The sequence below is a fragment of the Hemiscyllium ocellatum genome, chromosome 5 (genome assembly GCF_020745735.1).
Source record: "Hemiscyllium ocellatum isolate sHemOce1 chromosome 5, sHemOce1.pat.X.cur, whole genome shotgun sequence".
Classification (NCBI taxonomy): domain Eukaryota; kingdom Metazoa; phylum Chordata; class Chondrichthyes; order Orectolobiformes; family Hemiscylliidae; genus Hemiscyllium; species Hemiscyllium ocellatum.
Window position 1 is genome coordinate 82,920,531 of NC_083405.1, and position 24,987 is coordinate 82,945,517.

The 24,987-nt window shown below is 39.5% G+C and overlaps 1 protein-coding gene across 5 annotated transcripts in view; it reads right to left on the reverse strand.

Moving 5' to 3' along the window:
* akap9 (A kinase (PRKA) anchor protein 9) overlaps positions 1–24,987 on the reverse strand; it is a 242,384-nt gene that overhangs the window by 88,194 nt on the left and 129,203 nt on the right. For 4 of the 5 annotated variants that reach the window (XM_060824926.1, XM_060824925.1, XM_060824924.1 and 1 more), the window contains 5 exons: positions 24,013–24,177; positions 20,194–20,331; positions 19,603–19,715; positions 18,232–18,455; positions 12,537–12,775 (listed from right to left, as the gene is read on the reverse strand). In XM_060824926.1, the coding sequence (XP_060680909.1) occupies positions 12,537–12,775; positions 18,232–18,455; positions 19,603–19,715; positions 20,194–20,331; positions 24,013–24,177 (879 nt within the window). The remainder of the gene's footprint in view (positions 1–12,536; positions 12,776–18,231; positions 18,456–19,602; positions 19,716–20,193; positions 20,332–24,012; positions 24,178–24,987) is intronic. The other variant, XM_060824923.1, reaches the window with a different exon arrangement.

The following is a 24,987-nucleotide window of genomic DNA, read 5'->3' on the forward strand; positions in this document are numbered from 1 at the left end:
AGTCCATTATGTCCCCCAAATTGTTAATATGTTTGGGTTTTGTATTAATTAATGAAACATGTTTGGAAGAGAGTTGGTGGTTAATTAGAAACCATAGTACATTTTACTGTAAGAGGGAATACATACCTTTCCCTCAACATCTGAAATTAAAAATGAATTGAAAGCTCCATTACTTTTTTTTTATTTAGCATAAGTCATCCAGAAAAATTTAAATTAGTAAGGATAATGTTTATGTACTCAGTTCACTGTACTGGGGACGTAATCTTACAAAATAATTATTATTTGTTCCATCTACTCCACAGATATAAATGTTAAATGAAAAAATAATCAAATATATAGTACATATTTGATGCTGCCACATTAGAACCATTAGGGTATATTCTTAAAAAAATAAAATGAACTTTGTTAAAATCTTGAAATCCTGAACTATAGTTCCCCAGAAATTGAAGTGTCCCGATCTACATAATCTCTGAGACTGGCAGGAGATGTGTCTAATACAACAAAACTTTATAGAATTAAAGATACTTCCACATCAAAAATGTCAATTTGTGACATGATGGAATATTTGCCCTGGGTAGGGTGGGTGGAAAGAATGAGTGAATAAAAAAGGGAAATTGACTTCAGGTCTTAAAATAGCTTCATATAGCAGTTTGAGATATTAAACAAGTGGAGAGCTTTCAAATCCACCAGCTTTCTATGGTAACTGATAACAGATCTCATATCACTTTCTGCTCCTAAATTTTAACAAAATGGTAAAATATGTGCCCATAAGTATTTTATCATTAAAAGGTCACAAAAGTTTGGACTACAAATGAATACAACTTCATAGAAGTATGCATCACTATTCTACCCATCATATTTGAAATGTTATACATACCCTCACAGTATCTAATTTTTCAACAGGTGTACTGACATTAACGCTTTCCATGGAGTTATGCTGCATTTAAGGTGCAATACAGAATGAAGTTGTCAATACTTGTGCTCAGCAGCTGCTCGATTATATATAAATCTGTAATGATCGGTCACTGCAAGACTTCAACTAAGCAGTGCTTGCTCACACTGTATGAAGTATATCAACAAAAGTAGAATTTAAGGTATATTTTGCAAAAACTATTCCACCAATTTAATCTTGCAAAACCCAGGAATGTCCATACATTCCAACAGCTCTTGACAACTTCTAATTTGCTTAATACCTTAGAGTCAGAGTTGCGCAGCATGAAAATGGATCTTTCAGTCCAACTGTCCATGCTGACCAGATACCCTAAACTGCTCTAGTCCCATTTGCCAGCATTAGACTCATCCAGATATATTTTTCATGTTGTAATTGTTCCCAGCTCCATCACTTCCTTTGGCAGCTCATTCCATACATGTGCCACCCTCTGCATGAAAAGGTTGCCACTCAGGTGCCTTTTGAAGCTTCCCCTCTCATTTTATACCTATGCCCTCTAGTACTGGACTCCTCTTCCATGGGGAAAAGATCCTGGCTATTCACCCTATCCATGCTCTCATGATTTATTAAAACTCTGTCAGGTGATCCCTTCAGCCTCAATGCTCCAGGTGAAAAAGCCTCAGCCTATTCAGCCTCTTCCTGTAGCTAAAATCCTCCACAGAGTCTTACAGTATGGAAGCAGCCCCTTCAGTCCAACCAGGCCATACTGAACCTAATCCCAAATTTAACTAATCCCACCTGCCTCCATTTGGCCCATATCCCTCTAAACATTCCTTATTCATGTAATTATCTGAGTGTCTTTTAAATGTTTTAACTGTGTCCACCACTTCCTCTGGAAGTTCATTCCATGTGTGAAAAACCTGGGCATAAAAAAATCTGCCCTTAATATCTTTTATAAATGTCTCCTCTCATCTTTAAAATATGAGATCAAGTCTTGAAATCTCCCACCCTATGAAAAAGACACCTGTCATTCATTTTATCTATACCTCTCATGGACATTTCTCAACTACCTATGTTCCAGGGAAAAATGTCCTAGTCCATCCAGCCTCTCCTAATAACTCAAGAACTCCATTCTCAGCAACATCCTGGTAAATCTCTTCTGAAGTCAAAGTGTAGTGCTGGAAAAGCACAGCGAATCAGGCAGGATCCAAGGAGCAGGGGGAACGATGTTTTGGCATAAGTCCTTCATCAGGAATGAGGCTTGTGGGACAGGGGTACTGAGAAATAAATGGGAGGGTGTTGGGGCTTGGGGGGGGGGAAAGATAACTGAGAATCCAATAGGTAGATGAAGGTGATAGGTCAGAGATGAGGCTTGAGGGGATAGATGGAAAAGGCGATGGACAGGGCAAGAGGGCGGTGCCAATTTGGAGACTTGGGACTGAGAAAAGGTGGAGGCAGGGGAAACGAGGAAACTGGTGAAATCCACATTAATCCTGTGTGGTGGCATGGTCCCAAGGCAGATGATGAGGCGTCCTTCCTCCAGGCGTCGGGTGGTTAGGGTTTGCATATCCTTGGTGGAGTGGGAGGGGGAGTTGAAGTGTTCAGCCACGGGGTCGTGAGTTTGGATGGTGCGGGTGCGCTCTGAAATGAACCACAAGTTTGCTTCCTGTCTCCCCAATGTAAAGGAGACTACAACGGGTGAAGCAGATACAGGAGATGACTTTTGTGGAGGTACAGGTAAATTTCTGTCTGATGCGGAAGGATCCTTTGGGACCTTGGGTGTATGTGAGGCAGGAGTGAGAGCGCAGGTTTTGGACTTCCTGCATTGGTAGGAGAAGGTGCCGGGTATGGGGGTGAGGGCTGGTGGATCTGACAAGGTAGTAGCAGAGGGAATAGTCTCAACAGAACACAGATAGCGGTGGGAGGGAAATATATCCCTAGTGGTGGGGACTGTTTGTAGGTGGCAGATGTGGTGGAGCATGGTGTGATGCACACGGAGGTTGGTGGGGGGGGGGGTTGAGGACCAGAGGAATTTTGTTGCATTGGTAGGAGTGGGTTTCAAGGACAAAGCTGCAGGAAGTGGAGGAGATACGTTGGAGGGCATCATTGAACATGTGGGAGGGAAAATTGCAGTCTTTGAAGAATGAGGCTACCTGGGATTTTCTATGGTGGAATTTGCTATCCTGGGAACAGATGCAGTGGAGGTGGAGGAAGAGGAATTGGGAATAAGGGATGGTGTTTTTACAGGAAACAGGGTGGGAGAAGGTGTAGTTCAGGTTGCTGTGGGTTTGTAGAAGATGTCTGTGGTCAATCGGTTGCTGGAGAAGGTGGTGTCCGAGATGGTCCAGGTGAATTTGAGGTCAGGGTAAAAGGTGTTAGTGAAGTTGATGAACTGTTCAACCTCCTTGTGGAAGCATGGGGTAGCGCCAATACAGTCATCGATGTAGTGGAGAAAAAGGTGGGGGATTATGCAAGTATACTTGCGGAACATGGACTGTTCCCGACAAAGAGGTAGGCATAGTTGGGGTCCATGCGAGTGCCCATGGCTACCCCTTAAGTTTGGAGGAAGTGGGAGGATTGGAATGAGAAGTTAAGGGTGAGGACCAATTCAGCCAGGCGGATGAAGGTGTCAGTGGAAGCGTACTGGTTGGGACGGCATGACAGGAAGAAACAGACGGCTTGGAGGCCTTTGTCTTGGTGGACAAATGCGTACAGGAACTGGACGTTCACGGTGAAGATAAGGCGTAGGGGGCCGGGTAAACAAAAGGCTTGGAGGTGGTGAAGAGCATGTTGGTGTTCCGAACATAGGTGGGTCACTTGCACCAACCAACCCCACTACCCCGTGGCTGAACATTTCAACTCCTCCTCCCACTCCACCAAGACATGCAGGTCCTTAGCCTCCTTAATTGACAAACTATAACCACACGATGCCTGGAGGAAGAATAACTCATCTTCTATCTTGGGATGCTGTAACTACACGGGATTAATGTGGATATTACCAGTTTCCTCATTTCCCCTCTCTCCCCACCCCCCAATCTTATCCCAGTCCCAAGTCTCCAATTCAGCACCACCCTCTTGACCTGTCCATCGCCTTTCCTATCCACCTGCTCCAGCCTCCTCTCTTACCAATCACCTTCTCCCTCACCTTCATCTACCTATTGCATTCTCAGCTACCTTCCTCCCAGGCCCATCACCCTTCCATTTATCTCTCAGCAACCCCCACCTCCCCGGTCCACAAACCTCATTTTTGATGAAGGGCTTATGCCCAAAACATTGATTCTCCTTCTCCTCAGATGCTGCCTGGCCTGCTGTGCTTTTCCAGCACCACACTCTCGACTGATCTCCAGCAAATGCATGTCCTCATTTCCTCCATTATTGCTTCTGCAGTTAAGTATTTGATCTGTATGTGTTGTTTTTCTGTAGACGCTGGTTTGAAGTTTCCCATTGACTGTTCACTCTACTGTGACACCTAGGAATGGCAATTTGTTGTTGTTTTCATCTTTTGTGAATTTTACACCAGTAAGGATATTATTGATGATCCTGAAGGTTTCCTCGAATTTGTTTTGTTTAGTGATGGCAAAGTGTCATCCATGTAGTGGACTGGGAGTTTGAGTTGGACGGTTGGGAGAGCTGTTTGTTTGAGTATCTGCATTACTGCTTTTGCTAGGAACTCTGATATCGTTGACCAACGACTGTGGCAACTCCATTTTCCCTCTCCATATCCCTTGTTTCCCAGAAAAATGAACGATGGAGCATTTAAAATCCTCCAAGTAAAGAAATGTCTCCACATCTCAGTTGTAAATGATTGATTCCTTATCCTGACCCCTAGATTCCTCAGGAGAAAGTGAGGACTGCAGATGCTGGAGTTCAGAGCTGAAAATGTGTTGCTGGAAAAGCGCAGCAGGTCAGGCAGCATCCAAGGAGCAGGAGAATCGACGTTTTGGGCATGAGCCCTTCTTCAGGTATGAGAAAAGTGTGCCAAGCAGGCTAAGATAAAAGGGAGGAGAGACTTGGGGGAGGGGTGCCGGTGACCAACCCCTGCAACCGCAAGAAATGCAAAACTTGCGCCCACACCTCCCCCCTTACTTCCCTCCAAGGCCCCAAGGGATCCTTCCATTTCCGCCACAAATTCACCTGCACATCCACACACATCATTTACTGCATCCGCTGCACCCGATGTGGCCTCCTCTGTACTGGGGAGACAGGCCGCCTACTTGCGGAATGTTTCAGAGAACACCTCTGGGACACCCGGACCAACCAACCCAACCATCCCGTGGCTCAACACTTCAATTCCCCCTCCTACTTCACCAAGGACACGCTGGTCCTTGGACTCCTCCATCGCCAGACCATAGCAACCAGACGGCTGGAGGAAGAGCGCCTTATCTTCTGCCTAGGAATCCTCCAACCACAAGGGATGAACTCAGATTTCTCCAGTTCCCTCATTTCCCCTCCCCCCACCTTGTCTCAGTCCCAACCCTCGAACTCAGCACCATCTTCCTAACCTGCAATCTTCTTCCTGACCTCTCCGCCCCCACCCAACTCCGGCCTATCACCCTCACCTTAACCTCCTTCCACCTATCGCTTTTCCAACGCCCCTCCCCCAAGTCCCTCCTCCCTACCTTTTATCTTAGCCTGCTTGGCATACTTTCCTCGTTCCTGAAGAAGGGCTCATGCCCAAAACGTCGATTCTCCTGCTCCTTGGATGCTGCCTGACCTGCTGCACTTTTCCAGCAACACATTTTCAGCCCTAGATTCCTCCGCCTAGAGAAACAATCTCAGTGTCTAAACATGTTAAACCCTGTCAGCACCTTCTACATTTCAATGAAATTGCCACTTCAAACCCCTCCAGTAAACTAGAATCTTATATCCAAAAGATTTCTCACAGCTTTGCACAAACGATATTCCTTATGAAAAGTTTCTCAATACCTGTGAATCATTAGTTATTCTGAACACTGCATCCCAGAAGAATTGTAAATCTCTATATGGTGGTCATCACAGAATAAGATGGGAATCAAAACAATGTCTGTAACTCAGTACCCACAAGCACTTCAGATCTTTGATTACAAATGCAAATCTACCCTATATAAAAAAAACTATTTTGTTTCTCTTGGCATATAAGATTATCATAGTACGTTGATGTATATTATATAATTAAACTCACCAACAAATACACAATATTTCAAAAAATGAAAACACACATTCTTATCAGCTAAAAATTTCTTCCAGCAACATCTCTTACAAACTCAACACAGGCAAGATAAGCCAAATGATGTCCCTCTGTGATGTATGACTGCGTTTACTAATAAATGAAACTTCAGGTGAATTTAAAGCAGCTCATAATTTCTACTTAAATCTTCAATCCTCTAGCAACCTGTGCATTATAAAAACATGACTGCACTTAAAGTATTCACCACATAATTAGTTTTAATAGGTAATTTAACAAGAGGAGTTTCAAATTCAAATTATACTGTTATGTTCTGCAATGTTTATAGTAAGCAAGGAACAAAACGCTTGAACATTGCTTAATCTGTACTTTGTAAATGGCCCACCTGTGACAAAGCTGAAGTGATAAATAAGATATTTCAATATAATGCTTTATAATATCAAACTAAGTTTACAAACTAACCAAAAGTTGTAAATTTTAATTATCAATTTTTCAGTTTTTCTATTTTTATACAATTTTAACAAACTTTTATACTGCCATAAATAATTTAAAAACAGCACTGAGAGTAGATGCTTTATGAATAAATTATTTTGGAAAAATAGTAAAATTACAGAACAGAATTAGGTAATCTAACCTGTTGCATCTATGCCATCTATAGAACAGCTTGTCAACTGAATCTCAATTTCCAGTTCTTGATAACTTTCCCTCTAGGCCATGGCACTTCAAGAATATATCCTAAATGCAATAAGGATTTCTGTCTCTAGCGGCCTCTCAGGCAGTGACCTCTAGAGCTTTGGTCACCACCCATGGATTTCTTTTTGGAAAATAAATCTTTCACGTATACTCTATGTTCCTCATAGTTTTATGTACCTCAATAAAATCTGTCTCCTCCAATCCAAAGAAAACTAACTCTGCCCATTACAATCTATCCTCATAGATTGCAATGGACAGGTGGCATGATGGCTAAGTGGTTAGCACTACTGCCTCACAGCCCCTCTGCTTGAATCCAGCCTCTATGGAGTTTACACATTCTCTGTGTCTGCATGCGTTTGCCTGGTTGCTTCCTCTCACACTCCAAAGATGTGCAGATTAGATGGACTAGCCAAGATAAATTGTCTGCAGTGTCTAGTTGTTGGGTTAGCCACAGGGAATGCAGAGTTATAGGAATATTGTGGGGTGTCGGGTGCGATGCTCTTTGGAGGGGTGGTGTGAACGGGCTGAACGGCCTTTTTCTGTACTGTAGGGATTCTATGAATATAGTTAAAATTCTCCAGTCTGCAACATCTTTGCAAATCTTGTCATACCATATAGTGTAATGCAGAGACCAGAACTGCGCACACCATCACAGCTGTGGTTGAACTATTGTTTTATATAACTCTAGTGTAATTCAACTTTAACTCTATATTGAGCTATTAATATAAATTCAGACATTTCTTAATTGAACAACTTTGTGAAGTCAACTAGTTCCACAAAATATTACTCCAATAAGTTTTATAAAAATTACTTCAGTTTGATTAAAACAGTAACACTGACAATTTTAACCCATTTTACTTGTACTTTAAAATATAAAGGAACAAAATTAAAATAGTCTTAATACTTACTGTGTATGGAGGGGTAGGCAAGGAAATCTGTGAAATTACTCTTAGCAAGTGTCCATCCACATCACTATAATGACCTATCGCAATGTGGACCACTATTGAATTTAGTTCCGTTAAATGTGTTGAAAAAGTAAATGGCCGTGGCAGTGGGACACGTGATTCAACTTCATAAACTTCATCTTCTTCACCTTCTGGCCAAGCATTGTTTAAAGTATCAGAAGTACATCTCCGCTGAATAGACTCCATATCAAGAAATGTTTAATCCAACTCTTATACATGGGCTTTTATTTTATAGTAAAAGCTTATCATTTTACTAATGAGCCCAAGCCTTATCAAAACCATCACCAACCCAATGCAACTTCAAATCAGCTGACACTTTTTGCAAGTGTTCAGCAAAGGTCTATTCAACAGATGATCACAAGTTGAAAGCAGTGAACAGATAGCAAAAAACTGGCAAAAAAAGTGAATAAATCACTTTTGTTTAGCTTATGACAGAATGCTTTAGTCAACTCCAAAAACCCTTTAGAGAATTAAGATCCATGCTTCAGTTTAGGAAACTCATGGATGATGAGTTACATAGTCAGTTGCCATTTCAATAAAGTTCACTGCTGATTTAAAAAAAAGTACATCTGCTCCAAGCCAGTATAACTAAAGAAATCCATCTTATACTCATTCAATGATTATCTGCCTCAGTGTAGCCAAATAGATCACTGGAGTTTGTCCTGTTGCGTACTTGAGTCTTCATATAAAACAGCGTATTGAGATCACACTTCAAAAATGGTTGTTTTCGTAGGAGCACAAGAACTGTAGTCTGCTTCCTGAACCCGATTATACAATAACTGCTTCCTGGATTTAGATTTTACATGCAGTGCAGGGGAGTGGCCTAATGCTCATACCTCCAAGCAACCTAGCAGGTGCGACTGCAAACAAAGGTCAGTCAACAGAGCCAGTAAAACAGGATTCAAAATCCACGTCACTGGAAGTGCTAATTGCTGGTGCCAAGAACTTTGCATTTCAATTTCAGAAAGTTTACAAAACTTTGTATATTTTAAAAAGTACATTCCACAGCTATATATCCAAAATTAGATGTCAGTCTTGGCTTGATGCTACAGCATTATTACAATTAGAAATTTCTGACTTTAAACCTCATTCCAGGATATAAGCACATAATCTTAGTTGAACATACAGTGACTGCTACACTGTCACAGGCATTGTTTTTCAGTTGAGATGCTAAGACGAGGCGTTGCCTGTCTTTGCATGTCATACTATCTGAACAACAGGTGGGAAGCTCTCCATGTATGTTGGCAATGTTAATTCCTCAATTAACATCACTACATAGACTATCTAGTCATTTATCTCATTGATATTTGAGACGATTCTGTGCAAATTGGCTAACCATATTTCGCCTTGAAAGTGTGACCGTAATTCAAAGAGACTGGACTGTCAAATAACATAATTGAATGTCTTATAGCTTGTGAAAGGTTCTATTTAAGTTCTATTAAAATGTTAATGCTCAGAAGAATCTTTTTTAAAAAGTCCTGAAGCACAAATACCTCAAAAACATTTCTCAACTAAAAATAGCTAGCTTGTAAACAATATTCTCAAAATCCTTCCTTTAGTGGCATAAAAAGCAATCGTTGTCCAAAACGAATTCCATAACTTCAGTAATTCATTGACAATCAAGCAATAAAGTCATAAGACATATGTACAATTCAATTCAACCACGAGAATTTGATTAATGTAAAGTTTTGTCCCCAAAATAAAGTAACTACTTATACTACAAACAACTTGCATTTATAGTCCATAAGATTAGATTAGATTAATTACAGTGTAGAAACAGGCCCTTCAGCCCAACAAGCCCACACCGATCCTCCAAACAGCAACCCACCCAGACCCATTCTCCTACATTTACCCATTCACCTAACACTATGGGCAATTTAGCATGGCCAATTCACCTAACCTACACATCTTTGGAGTGTGGGAGGAAACCGGAGCACCCGGAGGAAAGCCACACAGACACGGGGAGAATGTACAAACTCCACACGGGCAATAGCCAGAGGTGGGAATTGAACCCTGGTCTCTGGCGCTGTGAGGCAGCAGTGCTAACAACTGTGCCACCCCAATAAATAGAGATGCAAGTTCATCAACCTGCTTCTCATTGCACAAATGATGCCAGTCCTGCTGAATAGTTCCAGCACTTTTTCTTTGTAATTAAAGAAAATTTAGAGCAGATGCCCAAAGGTTTGGTTAAACAGGTAGGCTTATATTAAGTACTTTTAATGAGAAGCACTGATTGGACAGCAGTGAAGTTTGGAGAGAGAATTTCTGACGTTATGATTTCAGCAGTTGAAGGCAATGCTATCAATGGATAAAATAAAAATCATTGAGGCTTGAGAAAGAGATCTGCATTGTTATAGCACTTAACATGACAACTAGATGGCTCAAAAAAGCTTTATAGCCAATGTACTATGATGTGCCTTTTGAAGTGTAATCACTTTTTTCTTTGTCCATGGGATTTGGGTGTCATTGACTAGTCAGCATTATTACCCACTGCTGTTATCCAGAGGATATTTAAAAGTCGAGTAAAAAGTGAGGTCTGCAGATGCTGGAGATCAGAGCTGAAAATGTGTTGCTGGTTAAAGCACAGCAGGTTAGGCAGCATCCAAGGAACAGGAAATTCGACGTTTCGGGCCAGAGCCCTTCATCAGGAATGAGGAGAGGGTGCCAGACAGGCTCAGATAAAAGGTAGGGGGGAGGGGCGATGGAGATGTGATAGGTGGAAGGAGGTCAAGGTGAGGGTGATAGGCCGGAGAGGGAGTGGGGGCGGAGAGGTCAGGAAGAGGATTGCAGGTTAGGAGGGCGGTGCTGAGTCCAAGGGAATCGACTGAGACAAGGTGGGGGGAGGGGAAATGAGGAAACTGGAGAAATCCGAGTTCATCCCTTGTGGCTGGAGGGTTCCCAGGCGGAAGATGAGGTGCTCTTCCTCCAACTGTCATGTTGTTATGTTCTGGCGATGGAGGAGTCCAAGGACCTGCATGTCTTCGGTGGAGTGGGAGAGAGAGTTAAAGTGTTGAGCCACGGGGTGGTTGGGTTGGTTGGTTCGGGCGTCCCAGAGGTGTTCCCTGAAGCGTTCTGCAAGTAGGCGGCCTATCTCCCCAATATAGAGGAGGCCACATCGGGTGCAGCGGATGCAATAGATGATGTGTGTGAAGGTGCAGGTGAATTTGTGGCAGATATGGAAGGATCCCTCGGGGCCTTGGAGAGAAGTAAGGGAGGAGGTGTGGGCGCAAGTTTTGCATTTAAAAGTCAACCATTATGAAATAGGCCTGGAATCCCAAGGAGGCCATACCAGGTAAGAATGGAAGATTTGCTTCCCTAAACTACATCAATGGGTTTTTATAATGTGGTTACATGATTGTCATTAAACCAAGATCCAGTGCACCCTTGACCTTTCTGCACTTCCAACACTCAGATTTGTACATTATGCGGATCATGAAGCTTCATGCATTCTTTTTATTAAAATGTATATCAAATAGTTCGGTGACTACTATTGCAGTCATTGACTGGCACAGACTCAATAGTCCAAAGAGCTTTTTCCTTAGACTTGTATGACTCTAAATTTTCTACTCTCCTTGTAAATCTTACCTATTTATAGATCATCATAAAAGCTAAGACCTTTTAACATGTTACAGACTTCTCCAATCATATATTTTAGTGCTAGATTTATTTCTGCTTCCGGTACAAGGTTAAATAAGTAAGTTAACAACAAGCATCATTCTCCCAACTCGACTCTTGATATAAGTCATGTTTTGTATCTAGTGTCAAAGGTAGTTATTGGTTTAAAGGTTTTATTGCTGCCACTATCAGATGACAACATGAAAGTAAAATCAAATCAACCTCTATTTAGATAGTGCTTTTAATTATGGTAAGTACTCCACATTGCAAAAACTGTTGATGCAATTCCCAGAAGAGTAATTCCAAAGTATAATCAAGTTAACATGAATCAGCATCATAATCAACTTTGATAGTGTGCAAAGGAATATAGATGGGACAGTTAAACAGCAAAGAAACTAAAATCAACCATAAGTTTGTAACATATGCACTGGTATCTTAACCCAAACCAGTAGGCTGGTTACAGGACATCCAAATCTGGTCTGACTCTCAAAGGCATACTCAGTATCGAGTGTATCCTTTCCTTTATGTACAAGTTTCCACTTGATGGAAGTTAGAATGATAGAAATTCTTTGATTCTCTATCAATGAACAGAAAGAAGCCATTCAGCCCATTGCATCTGCACAGGCCCTTCGAACACCATCCAACCCAGACCCAGCTCCATACCCAATCTCCGTAACCCCAGGGCTAATCCACCTAGCCTACATGCCCCTGGACAATACAGACAATTTATCATGACGAATTCACCTAACCTGCACACCTTTGTACTGTGAGAAGAAACCAGAGCACCCAGCAGAAATCCAAATCTGGGAACCCAGACAGTCATCTGAGGTTGGAATTGAACCAGAGTCCCCAGCACTATGAGGCAACAGGCTAATTACTGAGCCACTGTGCTGCCATGGGTGATGAATGTGCATGCAGATGAGCCTTTCCAAAGCTACTGTCCCATCTCTACATTTAAAAAAGAATGTTGAGAGGTGTGATCACTGAAGATCGTTGGGCCTTAGTATGGTATAATTCAATGGATGGGATGCTGGAGTGACCCTTTAGAGGAATCTATATATGTTGCTGTGGTGAAAATAGAGAAGTACTTTAGTACAATTCCAGGAAAATCCTTGAAATGCACCTTCCAAATGATGGAAGTGGGTGAGAGTAGAAAGTTGTTAATGAGGAAAAAAAACCTCAATTCAAACTTGTATAGAAAATATGTTACCTGATGGGTAGTTTCACTGATAGCTTCCAGCAACTTTTCCAAAGCAGCTTGCAGACGAGCGCCCACATTTAGTACAAGCTCTTCCGTCTCAGGATCCAGTTCTCCACTGCTGAAAATGCTCTCTGTGAAATGGTGAGAAAGCTCCAGTCCTCCATCTGGAGTTCCAGCCATTCCTCCTGGCCAGATACTACTATCATCCCCTGCTGTGTCATGTCCATCATAGGAATGTAACTGCTCTTCTGAGGATTAAACAAAATGTCTGTAAATCGCGCTTTGCTCACTGAACACAAGACCATTTCACAATAATAGTTATGAAAGCATTCAGAGCTTTAGTTCAAACACAATGGTCCAGATTTTGCATCATTAAATATTTTGAAATTGCCTGCATTCACAGCCATTACTTCTTTGAAATCGACAGCAATTTTTGGAAATCCAAAGTCTACTGCCAGCGATTCTATCCTCTTCAAAAGGTCCCACTTTAGGAATTCCCTAAATCCGTATACTATTTCGAGGTTATTGAGCTAACTTTACTCTTTTACCCAACTAATGTCGCTGTAATGATCTTTGAAGAAGTTACACATTAGTGAATGATGGGTACCTGTGTTTTTAATGACACACTAAGTTCACAATTATTATTGAATAACTCCTCTAGTTCTGTAGAAAGTGTCAAAGTTTTCCATTATTCTTCAAGAATTCCATATTTTAATAATTGTTTTATAAACCTAATACATCCCTGAAGGTGGTAGGACAGATTAATAGGGTAGTTAAGGCAGCATGTGGGATGGTTGCCTTTATCAGTTGTGGCGTAGATTATAAGAGCAGGGAGGCTATGTTGGAGCAATACATAAATTTGATTAGGCCACAGCTGAAGTACTGGTGCAATTACGGTCAGCATACTATAGGAACAATGTCATTGCATTGGATAGGTTGCAAAGGAAATTCACCAGGTTTTTGTTTGGGATAAAGCATTTCAGTTATGAAAAGAGATTGAATAAGCTCTGGATGTTTTCTTTGGAGTAGATTGAGGGGAGGCCTGATAGAGGTATATTAGATTATGAGGGGCATAGACATGTTGGATAGGAAGCATTTCCCTTAGTTGAGGAATCAATAACATGGGGCCATAATTTTGAAGAGAAATGCAGGAGGTTTAGATAATTTGCAAAAAAACCTTTGTACCTAAAGGGTGGTAGGAGTGTGAAATGGACTGCCTGCGAGGGTATTTGAGGCAGAAAACATCACAGCCTTTAAAAAGTACTTGGGATGAACACTTGAAGTGTCACAACATACAAGGTTAAGGGCCTAGTATAAGTTGTAGTGTATTTTTGTTGGTAGAGACTCAGTTGTCCAAAGAGCCTGTTCTGTACTGTACGATTCCATGCAACATTTTTGATATTTCATCTACTAGTTTAATATGCATATGATTTATTTATTTCACTCTGTAAAATGTCATTGATAATGCATTTTATTTCATGGTGCTCTGTCTGAGAGAACACTTTGAAGTGATTGGATATGTAGCCATCACAGCTTTTGGGCACTTGCACCTGGAGACAACACATCCCCACATCCAATGCCATAAATCACTAAACTTGTGCACCTGATCCTTCTGGATCAATTGCGAACAGTCATTTCACTGTGATTGTAAAATTAGGGGCATTTCAGTAACAATATCAGTATGTATGCTGTCTACTAGCCTTCAAAAGTTTTCTAAAATAAATGTTCTTTCTAACATTTTGAATTAAAATTACTTAAGAATTTTAAGTAAACTACCTAGAGAACACATTATAAGTCTGCTTAAAAATACATAGAACAGTAGCTTTGGTAATGAAAACAAAAACACAACTTATGGCATTTTGGGCTTAAATTTTCAGACATCTAGAAGGTTAAGAGATAAACATTTTAGTAATTTTGGAAAAAAAAATGGAAGAAATATGATAGTGATACACCAGTGGAGTGAGTTAATCAAATAATCATTCAGCACAGAAAACTTTGGGTTTACTATGCTAAGATAACTGTTTGAAAGGAACATGTAATTAGTCTTACTCACTGGTACTTCCCACATAAAACTATGACCCCTCATGTTAGTCATTTCTGCCCTGGGAAATAGTCTCTGGCTATCGACCAAGGACAGGAGTTATACAGTTAATGGTATAGCCCTGGTGAGTGTTGTCGAACAGAGGGATCTAAGAGGTTAGGTACATAGCTCCTTGAAAGTGGTGTCACAGATAGACATGGTGCATGATTGCCTTTCTTGCTTAGATCATTGAGTATAGGAGTTGGGATGTTATTTTGTGGTTGGACAGGATGTCTGGCGAGGCCACTTCTGGAGTATTGTGCACAGTTCTGGTCACCCTGCTATAGGACAGATATTATTAAGTTGGAGAGGACACAGAAAAGATTTAGAAGCATAAGTTACTAGGACCTGAGGATTTGGGTGGTAAGGAGAGCCTGGGACCTTTTTCACTGGAGTGGAGGAGGTTGAAGAATACATTGTGGAGGTTTGTAAAATCATGAGGGCATAGAGAAGGTGAATAGCAAAGGCCTTTTCCCTGCGATAAGTAAGTTCAAAACTGGCGGGTATAATTTTAAGGTGAGAGGAGAAAGATTTAAAAGGGACCTTAGGGGCAACTGTTTCATACAGAGGATAGTTCATTTGAGTAATGAACCACCAGAGGGAGTGGTAGATTCAGGTACAGTTATAATATTTAAAAGACATTTGGATAGGTACATGAATAGAAAACGTTTAGAAGGATATGGGGCAAACGCAGGCAAATGGGACTAGTTTACTTTGGGAAACTTGGTCAACACGAACGCATTAGATCAGAGGGTATGTTTCCATACTGTATGATTCTATTACTCGAAGTATAAAATTATCTCCTATAAATCCAACAAAGATCAACGTGAATATTTTCTGATGAGAAAGTAGGAACTAGAAACAGAATTTAGATACCCATGTACAAAACTAAAAAGCTATTTTATATTAAAATAGGACTGAAAATCACAAGAAAGAAAGTGATCTTCGGCTATATAGAATCAGACCCCAATCTGCAGCGCTGCAACCACTTTTGGAACACTGCACATCAGGAAGGAGTTATTCTCTTGGAAAAAATAATGGGGAAATGTAAGAGATGTATATCAGGGCTTGGAAGACTACTCACAATACTGTTGTATTCCATTGAGCATAGAGAATTGCAAGATGATGTAATAGAGATGTTTAAAATAATAAAGTGATTTGATGGAGTGGATATGTGGAACATAAGCTTAACATTACAGTTGGATCATTCAGGAGTAAGAAGCACATTCTTTGTACAAAGGTTTGTGGAAATTGTATCTCCTAAAGAATGTGAATGGACTGAGCCAATTAAAATGTTTATGACTGAATTAGATAGATATTTGTTTGGTCAGGGATATGAAGGAAAGGCAAGTAAATAGAGACAATATCAGTTATGATCAAAACTGAAAAATTCAATGGTGTCTCTTTATTCATGCAATGTTAGTTTCAATATTCCAGTGCTTTGTTATCATTACTTCCTGCAAGACTGAACTAGGACACTAATTTAAACTAATAGTCAGGAAATTAAAAGCTTTCAAATGTATAAAACAGTAAGTGAATTAATGAAGTTATTAGCCAATGTTAACACAATTCTCCAAGTATGGCATGTTTACACTGCTGTGAACATACTTTAAACAGACCTAGCAACTCAAACTTAGGCATCCACATGGTGCTGTGGGCCATCAGCAGCAGCAGAAATGTGCCTGACCACAATCTATAACTTTTTGCCTCAGTATAACTCAATCAAACCAGAAGATCAACAATGGTTTGATGAAAAGTGCAGGAGGGCATGCTTCTCAGCACCAGATTTATATAAAATGAAGGTGTCAACTTAGTGAAACAACTACCCAGGACTACCTGCATCTCAAACATTAGAAGCAATATGAAACAGATAGAGCTAAATGATCTCACAACCAATAGATCTGTATGAAGCTATGCAGTCCTGTCACAACCAGTCCTGAATAGTGGCAGACCATTAAACAACTCTCAGGAGTGGAGGCTCCATAAAGATCCTCCTCCTCAATGAGTCATAGGGGGTGACAGCACAGAAAAAAGGCCTTTTGATCACTGAGTCTGCACCTATTAAAAACAACCACCAACTATTTTAATCACATTTTGCAGCATTTGGCCCATAGCCCTGTATGGTTTGGCATTACAAGTGTACATCGCAAGGGTTTGTGCTTCGACCACCCTTACGGGACATGAGTTCCATATTCCCATTATCCTGTGAGTGAAAAACAATTTCCTTATATCCCAACTAAACCTCCTGTTTTACTATGCTCCCTGTCATTGATCCCTCCACCAAGAGGAAAAGTTTCTTTCCAACTAGCCTAAACTATGCCCCTTTTAATTTTATACATCTCAATCTGGCCCTGCTCAGCTTCTCTACTCTAAAGAAAACAATTCTATTTGAAAACAGCTAATTCTCTCCCTTCATAGCAAAAATTACCACCTGGCAATATCCTGGTAAATCAACTCTGTACCCTCTATAGTACAATCATTTCTCTCCCATAACACGGTTTGCGGGGCAGGACACAATACTGTGAGAGAACACCTTATCAGTGCAAAGACAAGGCTGAAGTATTTGCATTCGACAACAGCCAGAAGTGCCAAGTGAATGATGCATCACAACCTCCTATCGAGGTCCCCAGCATCCCAGCTCCAGCCTTCAACCAATTCAGATCACATTTCAAGAGACAAGTGAAGATTTGGATACTGTAAAAAAGAGTGTGGGGCCTAATAACATTCAATACATGAGTACTGAAGTATCCCTCCATAATTAGCTGTGACCTGGACAAACTACTCCGGTACAGCTAAAACACTGGTATCTACCTGACATTTTGGGAAGTTACACAGGTGTATTCAATACACAAAAAGCAAGATGAATCCAACATGACCAATTACTACCCTGTTAGCATACTGCCTGTCATCAAAGTGATGAAAGGAGCATCAACCCTGCTATCAAATGGAACCTGCAAAAGAATAACCTGCTCAATGATGCAACATTTTTGTACCACCATGACCTCTAAGCTTCTGACCTTATTATACCCTTTGTCCAAACATGACCCAGAGTGGGAAGTCCAGAGGGGAGTGACTGTCCCTCACATGAAGGCAATATTCAACAAAACATGGTATCAAGGACCCGTAAAAAAATCAGGTCAATGGAAATCAGGAGAAAACTCTGTGCTGGTTGGAGCTGACACAAATGCACAGATCAAGACTATCATAGAATTTTCTCTTCTTGCTTGGATGCAAGCAGCTCTAACAACTCTCAAGAACCTCGACACCATCCAGAACAAAGCAGGTTGCTTGACTGGTACATAATCCACCACCGTCAACGGTCACTTCCTTCACAAGCAATGTACACTGGCTGCAGTGTATGCCATTTATAAGATGTGAAGCAGTTACTCACCAAACCACCATCAACAGCACATTCCAAACGAGTGACTTCTACCATCAAGAAGGACAAGAGCAGCCAATGCATTGGAATTTCACCAGTTGCAAATTCCCCAAGTCAGACACCAAAAAAAACTTGCTCTTTAATCTAAAGTCCAATTACAGTATACCTTACATTCGTCAACATCAGCCATCAAGTTATCTGATGAAATTAGATAATTATAAGAATCAGTATCAACATAGACAAACCTTCTACAGTTCCAAGGTTCTGTAATCTGAAAGACTGCAGTGCTTCAATAGATTCTTGCGTGCCTTGATCCCATGAAGGTGTTCCCAAAGAAGGCTGTCCCCTAATGGATCTCTCCACAAAAGCTGAAACATGCCTATTTATGGTTTCTTCTGCAGCTGCCGTAGTCTTAACCACTTCTGACAACACTTTCAACAGTCTCTCATTGGTCTTTTTTAAACTATTTCTGTACAAGTAAATGAAACATTAACAAGGGAATGTTTTAATGTACAAGTTTAAACATTGTATAAAGAATAATCAAATATTAATAACACTACCTTTATTCAGATAGAAATTAAATACAACTTCTTAATTTAACAATTAAAAATATTGAATTTCTTATGTCACTTAACCAGAACCAAAAGTACTCAACAGTAAGGTAGGACAGAAACATTCATCACTGTTAAAATGAGGCAAAAAGTTGACCCTTTTCATTTTACACTCATCAGACCTAGGAAGCAAAAACAGGAGCAATATTGCAACATGATCACAGTCAAAGAGGAAATTATTTCTGACTTGCATTAAGACATTTTCATTGCTGTGGCAGAAGTAGAAAACTAATTGGAGAGCTTCAAGAAAGCTGGACATATATCTGGAAGAAGAGACCATGTTCAAAAGCTTGGGAGAAAAAAGGGAAGTTGGAGATATAGGGTTTGTTTTCAAGGATGGGAATGGGTAAACAATTATTTTTCCTGAAGTGAAGTGATAATAGCAGATTTAAAAGCAAAAGGGACAGTATCTGAAGAGGGAGATCTGTTTATGGCATCAACAAACATGAGGATGAGGCCAAAAGAAATGTTGGATGGTTAACAATTTATTAGGACTAAGATCAAGAAGTGGGTCTCATCAAAGGAGGATCTCAGAGATACATATGGTACACGTGGCTTTAGCTATTCAACCCAGCAATATTGCTGAATTTCATAGTGTTTATATATTATACCAAAAATGCACTTGAACTACTCTTCAAATTATTCTATAATTAATGCATAATTACTCTAATTTATTATTCTGTTTCACTCTGTGTCAAGTTGTAGCTTTGTAGCAAATAAGTACATTAAAAAATCCTGTCATTTTACTTTAATATTTGTGTTGCCCAAATTCATTATCTCATTTCATACAAACTTTGGACTTAAAGCAACTTTACATAATATTCAATCTGTCAGCTTCAAACTATGCTGAAACATGCATTTACGAAGTCAGTTTTTAAAATCCTAGTCGTACTCTAAACTTTAAAGTTTAACTCTGGGAAATAAAATACAAATAGGGTTCAGTTAATTCACGTTTTCAATGTTAAGTAGTCAAACTTGTGAAGCAAATTGCTACACCATGCTAACCTTTGTTTTGTGAGGGCATTTTCATCATCGTCTTCGGATTCTTCTTCACTTGTTGATATGCTCTTTGGATCGTGAGGATGTTCTTTGGATTTATGCTGGTCTTCTGTTTCGCTCTGTCCCAAGTTGTGGATTGGTAGCAAATTAACAAATGACAAAAATCCTGTCATTTTACTTTAACACCTTTCTTCCCTAAGTTCATTTCCTGATTTCATACAAACTCCAGACCCAAAGCAAATTCACATAACGTTCAATTTATCAGCTCCAAATTATGCTGAAACATGCAATGAAACAACACTGTTTTTAGCTACTTCTTTTCAATGTTTTGCAAATTTGAGACCAATGCATTACATTTGGCTTGGCAAAACAAACAGCACATAACTAAGTCCCTCTTGTATGCTGCTATGACAACACAAGAGTTCAGCTATTAATGGTGTAAACGATGCCACACCTTTACCTGTTGAAACCAATAAATACAACAGCCCACGAATTTTACATTCATTTGTTGACAGCATATAATTGCTGAATTTGAATAATTGAGAAATTATTTAAAAATAAACATCAGATCTGCATTATTAGACAAGCATAATTTACCATCTCTGTCTGTGTACTGTTGTGGATTCCCTGTGAGTGCCTTTCCTTTCCAGTTGCATTAAGACTGTTAAGCTTTTCCAATTCTGCAAACATTCTTTCATTTTCTAATGTCAGTTTCTCATTATAAACAGAATCATTCTGTAAGTAAATAAAATGTGAAAAAATTCTAGTGAACATTAAATTGGTCCAATATTTTATCAATTAACATTCAAGCGTCAAATTATATTGACTGCATACTAATTTTATTTAAAAGTGAAAGAAATGGAAACATTTATTTTAGCATTTTTGATTGTTTATCATAGGTATTGTTGAGAACTGACACTTTTTTTTTTAAAAGTCATACAGGGCTGAGACAGAGCAGATGGACAGAAACTACTCTAAAGGATCAAGGAACTTCAACTGGCTGGCAAAAGAATTAATGGCGACATGAAGAAAAATTTTTATGGAGCAAATAGTTAGAACCTAGAATATATCAACTGTGGTGCAAGTAGTCACAATTAGCGTTTTCACAATGAGATTGATAAGCAACCACGAGAATGAATTCCACAGTACTGCAATTTTATTACCCACTCTAGTAGGAAAAACAGAACGGCAGAATTGTTTTCAAATGGTGATAAACTGGGAAATATTGATGTACAAAGGGAACTGGATGGTCTTGTTCATCAGTTACTGAAAACATGCATACAGATGTAGCAAACAGTTAGAAAGGCAAATAGTATATTAGCATTCATTGCAAGGGGATTTGAGTGAAAGAGCAAGGGTGTCTTGCTGAATTTGTACTTGGCCTTGGTGAGATAATACCTGGAGTATTGTCAGTAGCTTTGGTGCCTTTATCTAACCCCATTTAAGCCAGAAAATGTGTATTTTAATAGTAATATTCTGTTCAGTGAATTGAGGTCAAGAATTAAAATTGCATAAGACAGAGTTAGCAACAAATTCAACAGGTTGATTCCTGGGGTGCCAGGTTTGTTCTGAGAGATTGTGTCAACTAGGCCTGTGTTCACTGGAGTTTGGTAGAATGATAGAGGGTTTTGTTGAAATGTATTATTCTGACAGGACTGTACAAACTGGATCTGGGGATGGTTTTCCACTTGCTGTGTGTTGACTGTGTGCTCTAGAATCAAGGGTCACAGTTACAGGACACAGGGTATATCATTTAGGACAGAAATGAGGATTTCTTCACTCAGATTGTGGTGACCCTGTGAAATTCTCTACCATATGAGTTATGGAGATCATGTATGGGACCTTTAAAGTGAAATTATGTTTAATTAATTTGCTTGAGTTTTTAATGAGATAATGTAACAGAGAGGGTTGATGAGGATAATGTTGTTGTCATGCTGTTCATTGACTTCAAAGGTACTTAATAAAGTAACTCATAGCAAAACTGATTAAAATCAATCACACATCTTAAATTCAGCAAAACAAATCTCAGATAACAACAAGACTGAGTGATGAGCAAATATTATTGGTAAATAGTTGTTTTATGGAGTGGAGAAAGGTTTATAATTAATTTCCCAGGGACAGTTTCAGCAATTCTTGAAATCCCTAATCAATGATTTGAGTCAATTGAAACTTCCAAAGAGAATTGAATTGTCTGAGAAGGAAATGTTTCCAGAGGAACAGAGAAATGGCAGGGCAGTGGCATTATGTCAGCATTCAAAATATGCCACTGGAAGGTCGGGAGTGAATTTGCACCTGAAATCCCAAAATACCTAAGACCATTCAGCCACAGGAAAGACCAATTAAGAAAAATCGATCCAATACGAAATCTTCCATACTGCTTCTGCAATCACTGCCTTGTCCTCTCTCAAAGTGATGCTGAGAGTGACAGGGAAGGGATGAGGGAGGGAGGCTGCAGGAGAGAGTGAAGTCGAGAGAGAGAGAGAGAAATCCAGAGAGAGAGAGAGAGAGAGAGAGTTGGCGGGAGCACAACAAACAATGGAGGGATAGAGTGAAAGTCAGGGAGGAAGACTGAAAGGCGAGGAGACAGAAAGGCAAGGAGAGACTAGACAGGAGGATGTAAGCAGCCGAGAAAATCAAGGAGAGGCTCCAAGACTGTATGAGACAGATTATGAAAGTCGTATGGGGAAGCAGTGGTTTGCAAGCTCTAAGTTAGGTGGTCTGAGGAGGAAGGCTTCAAATGAGAACAGTTTTGAACCTGTCAATAAAGAAAGACTTCATTAACTTGGCAAAAAGCAACTTAAAAGTACTGCAAATGAATTCCAGTTTTGTCAATCCGTGATGGTGGGGTACAAGTTGTGGCTTCATCAATCTGCAAAGGATGTCTTTAGGCTGATGACTTTCTGTGTGTAATAGTCTTTGCCAGTTCTTTTGAGCAAAAAGATTTTAATTTATGCCTGTTGCCTTGTGCTAAAAACTGTGCTGTATAAGGAAACAATGCTTTTCCTTTGTACAATATTGTGACTTTACATTTAATAGAAGGTTGATAATCATTGAAGATATCAATGAATCCTCTTAATTCTGCCTTTGTACAGATCCGAAGACCATATATACTGCATTTCAACAGACATATAGAAGGTATTACTACGTAACTACATCACCTAGTAAATATGGAGCTAGAAGGGAAACGGAGCACCTAGAAACCAAATTGTTTCCTTCAAACAAAAAACACAGAGTAAGCAAAAAATAAATCATTGGTGCCCTGCATCAGGTGAATGGCTCCTTTGGAGGGCCAGCACAAACACAATGAGCTGTATGCCTCTTCGAGCTGTAATAGTTCAATGGCTCAATGAGGGTCAATTAAACATTAGTGCAACATTTGAGTGAACAAATTGTTGCAGCAGAAACTGATCCTCACAGAGAAGAAATTAGAGGCTGCTCAATGGTAGAAACATGCAGAAAATAAGAGACAATCTATTAACAAAAGACAGTAATTGTGGAATGTCAAAGTGTGGGCGAATTTGGTCATAGGCCTATTGGTTAGATAAGAGAAAGTCTCAGCTAAGGATAAGGTTCTAATACTAAATTATAGTCATGAGATAATATATATGCAACCTCGAGTTAAGTTTTTACAGGATCAGTGCTGGAAAGATACAAGCTAAATATAATCTGTGTGATTACAGTAGAAATTTCTAACAGCCACACAACTAGAGATGGATGTAATGTATCACAAAGGAATAATACAATGCTGGATTCAATGCTATTCAATCATGATGTGAAAAGTCATGATGAAGAGAAAGCATGGGAAACAGTTCCAAGATGGAAGTCATTCTGCACAATGTGATTTAGAGACAAAATTCAGAACTTACAGAGCACCCTGAAGAATTATGACATTTAGACCTTGATGTTTGTGCTAGACCTTAGACCTTGTGCTAAGCTTATTTAGTATAATATGCAAGGGTAAAGATAAAGACCAGAAAATGGAAAATAGAGAAATTGAACAGAGATCTAAAAAGAGATCAGGATCGTGGCTGCAAATAATACAAAAAAAAATCGCAGCTAAAAAAATCTGATTGATCTCTCTTCACTCACCATGACCCTCACTAAAGAAGTAAATGTATCATACACAAGTTCTCCCAAACTTGTTTTTATTGGTTCTTTAGGCATTTTTTAAAAATATAATTTTCACAAAACTTTTCAATCTAAAATTGCAACCCAATTTCTTTCTTATTCATATATAAACATCTCCATCTCATCCTTTCAGTACTTTTGTTGATTTTCAGATGTCCTACATTCAGATTTCTAGGACCCTTTTTAACTTGGTTTAATATATATTGATACTGTGTTAGTGCCTGCATTCCATCTTTACAAACTGGGTACATATTATTCTCAATCTGCATATTGTTAATTTATTCTCACCTCTGCAAGTTGCTTCTTCAGTTTTTCCACCTCAGCCAACAATTGCTCTTGTTCATCATTCAGTCGTTCTAGCTGTAGTGCATGAAATTGTCGTAAAGCTTCTACTGATTGCTGATGTTCCTGATCTTGTCGAACAAGCTCCTGCCTCAAGTCCTCTAAACTCTCCTGTGAGCAAGTTGGAAAAAGGTGAGGCTGCAATTTATTTTCTGTTTGTAAAGTACATCATTCATCCAAACTGTCATATTGCAACATCACCACTCTACTGCAGATGTTTTAGTGCTTCTGAATAAATACTGTTTAAATATATTCTCAGACTTTGTGTTTAAATTCTTATTTAATTTTTCTTTAAAATTTATTTATCAGAGAATACATGAGAATGAGAAAATTCTTTAAACACTGTCTCAAGAAATCTTAACTAGTCCAGGTGTTCCTATACTCATACTTAAAAGTGAGAAAGTACTCCAATTAATTACAGGAAAATGCTTAGCGCTTAGAACAGAACTCCCAATTTCCTGTAACAATCAAACATGTCCTAGTGCACTGCATTTTATGTTCAACTTACCAAAGAATTAAGAGATCATAGAGTCATACAGCACTGATACAGACCTTTCAATCCAATTCGTTTGTGCCTACCAGGTTTCCTAAAGTGAACTATTCATTTGCTTGCATTCCTCAAAACCTTTCTTATCCACATACTTGTCCAAATATCTCTTAAATGTTGTAATTGTACTCATTTCTATCATTTCCTCTGGCAGTTTATTCCATATACGCACCACCCTTTGTGGGAAAAAGTTGCCACTCTTTCCCCTCTCACCTTAAACCTATGGCCTCTAGTTTTGGACTCCCCTAACCTGGGGAAAAGACCTTGTCTATTCAGCTTATCTATGGCTCTCATGATTTTCTAAACCTTAATAGGTTCACCCTTCAGGCCCGTACAGTCCAGTAAAGGTTAAAAAAAAGACCAAGCCTGTTCCT